Genomic DNA, 1,739 nt, shown 5'->3' with positions numbered 1-1,739 from the left:
ACCAGCCACCCACACACATTCTACAACTGAACACGTTTGGAGCTCTGCTTTAAAGATAATAAAACAAGGAGAAAACAGGCAGGCTGAAGACAATTCCCATGACCACTTTCCTAAAAAGTTGCTGGGTTTTAATTCTTTGATTATTCTGTCTCCCCCCCCCCCCCAAGCACTCACTAGCAACGATTGCTTCAAGGGAGAAATAATGTACTATAAAGCTCTCCGCATGGTGAGTTTGGGATAAATTAGGGTACACCTTTCAAAATGCATATCTTGCACACACATATTTTTCCAAAAGCGCTGCTTTACCGGGAAGGGACTATGCAAGCTTTCCAGCCCCTCACTCCACCCAGGGGATACTGGTTTCTTGCTAATTTTTGCGTTAGGTTTTACCTTCTCTCCCATTCCCCCCAACCTTCTCTCTCATTCCCCCATCCGGTTTCTTTCTCTCTCATTCGTTAGGTTTTTACCACTCATTCCCCCCCCCCCAACCACTCACACCACAATCAGATTATTGAGCCTCAGAGCTCGACAGGGAGAGTTTACTGTTAAATTGAAATAAAAATATCTCTTTGAATTTGTCACCTCTCTCCTTTTTAGACGGCTTGCGCTCCTGCTACTCTAGTCCGGAGCTGAGGATGAGGAGACCACCTCCTTTAGATTTTCAGCACCACGGCGATGGACAGCACCCGCGGTCTCTGGCCGGCCAAGCGCCGGCTAGTCCACTTAGCGTCCTGGGCTCGACCCGAGCAGCCGTTCCCATCCCAATCTTTCAAGTCACCGTACCCAAAAAATCAAAGCCCAATCTCCCCCTCGATCTTCTCTCTCTTTTTCTTCATCTTCCGAGCCCGCCGCTCTCCCCATAGCACCGCTCCTATCAGCACTTCGCTCAAAACCCAGCCTTGCCCCAGAGAACAGCTCCCCACGCACCCCAGCTCTGGTCTCCGCTGCCCGAGCGCCTCCCTCCACGGCGCCCGCCCGAGGCTCCCTCTCGCTCCGTCTGCTGCTCGTCAGTCGCCGGCCGGTGGTTCGGCCCGCCTGCTCTTCTCCCCGGCAAAGTTGGGAGGGAAAGGTGCACTCACCTTTGTGCATGCCTGTGAACCTGTCCTTCAGAACCGTAAGCTCGTAGATTTTGCCGAACTCCTCAAAGAGGGGCTTGAGGTCCTTCTCATCCAGGTTGCGGGGGATCTGCCCAATGAACAGCTTGATGGCATCGTGGTCCTTCATGGGAATGGTCGACGGGTTCCCCGGGCTGTGGCTTAATCCGTTCATGTGCCCGGCGCTGCCCGGGCTGCTGCCGAGCCCGTTGGTACTGAGGCTCGCGTTGTCAGCCTGTCCGTTTGCTAACGTGGCCATCTTTATATACATAGAGAAAAATCTTCTTTCCTTTTATTCTTTCTCGCTCACACTCTCTCGCTCCTCTCCCTCGCTCGCTCGCGCTCACACACGCACACGCATACACACACTCGGGTTCTCTCCCCCTCGGTTTCTCTACACCTCGCTCTCCTCTCGCTCTGCTCTCTCTCTCTTTCTCCTCTTCTCTCGCTCGCTCGCGCTCGCGCTCTCTCTCTGCTCTCCCCCCTCCCTCTCCTCTCTCTCTCAGTCTGATCTGATTTTTTTTTTTTTTTTTTACATTGAACAGACAGGATCTCTGTCCTTTCCGTTTAAACAGGCTGGACCGGTTCAAGTTCCCAGCCAGACCAGGGGTGGGGGCGGCTAGTGTGTGCTCTCAGAAGAGGGCT

The 1,739-nt window shown here is 53.4% G+C and overlaps 1 protein-coding gene across 16 annotated transcripts in view; it reads right to left on the bottom strand.

Moving 5' to 3' along the window:
- The window catches only part of CELF4 (CUGBP Elav-like family member 4), a 307,083-nt gene extending 305,566 nt beyond the window's left edge, over positions 1–1,517 (bottom strand). For 12 of the 16 annotated variants that reach the window (XM_023510223.1, XM_023510224.1, XM_023510234.1 and 9 more), the window contains exon 1: positions 1,080–1,365. In XM_023510223.1, coding sequence (XP_023365991.1) covers positions 1,080–1,365 — 286 coding nt within the window. Of the gene's footprint in view, positions 1–1,079 lie in introns of all 16 variants that reach the window. The other 4 variants (XM_023510227.1, XM_023510233.1, XM_003784735.3 and 1 more) reach the window with 2 other exon arrangements.
- Positions 1,518–1,739: the final 222 nt, after the last annotated feature.

Source organism: Otolemur garnettii, unplaced genomic scaffold (genome assembly GCF_000181295.1).
Source record: "Otolemur garnettii isolate 467f Iridium unplaced genomic scaffold, OtoGar3 scaffold00012, whole genome shotgun sequence".
NCBI classification, from domain to species: domain Eukaryota; kingdom Metazoa; phylum Chordata; class Mammalia; order Primates; family Galagidae; genus Otolemur; species Otolemur garnettii.
The sequence above is the reverse complement of the archived record's forward strand: the minus strand, read 5'-3'. Positions and strand labels throughout refer to the sequence as shown.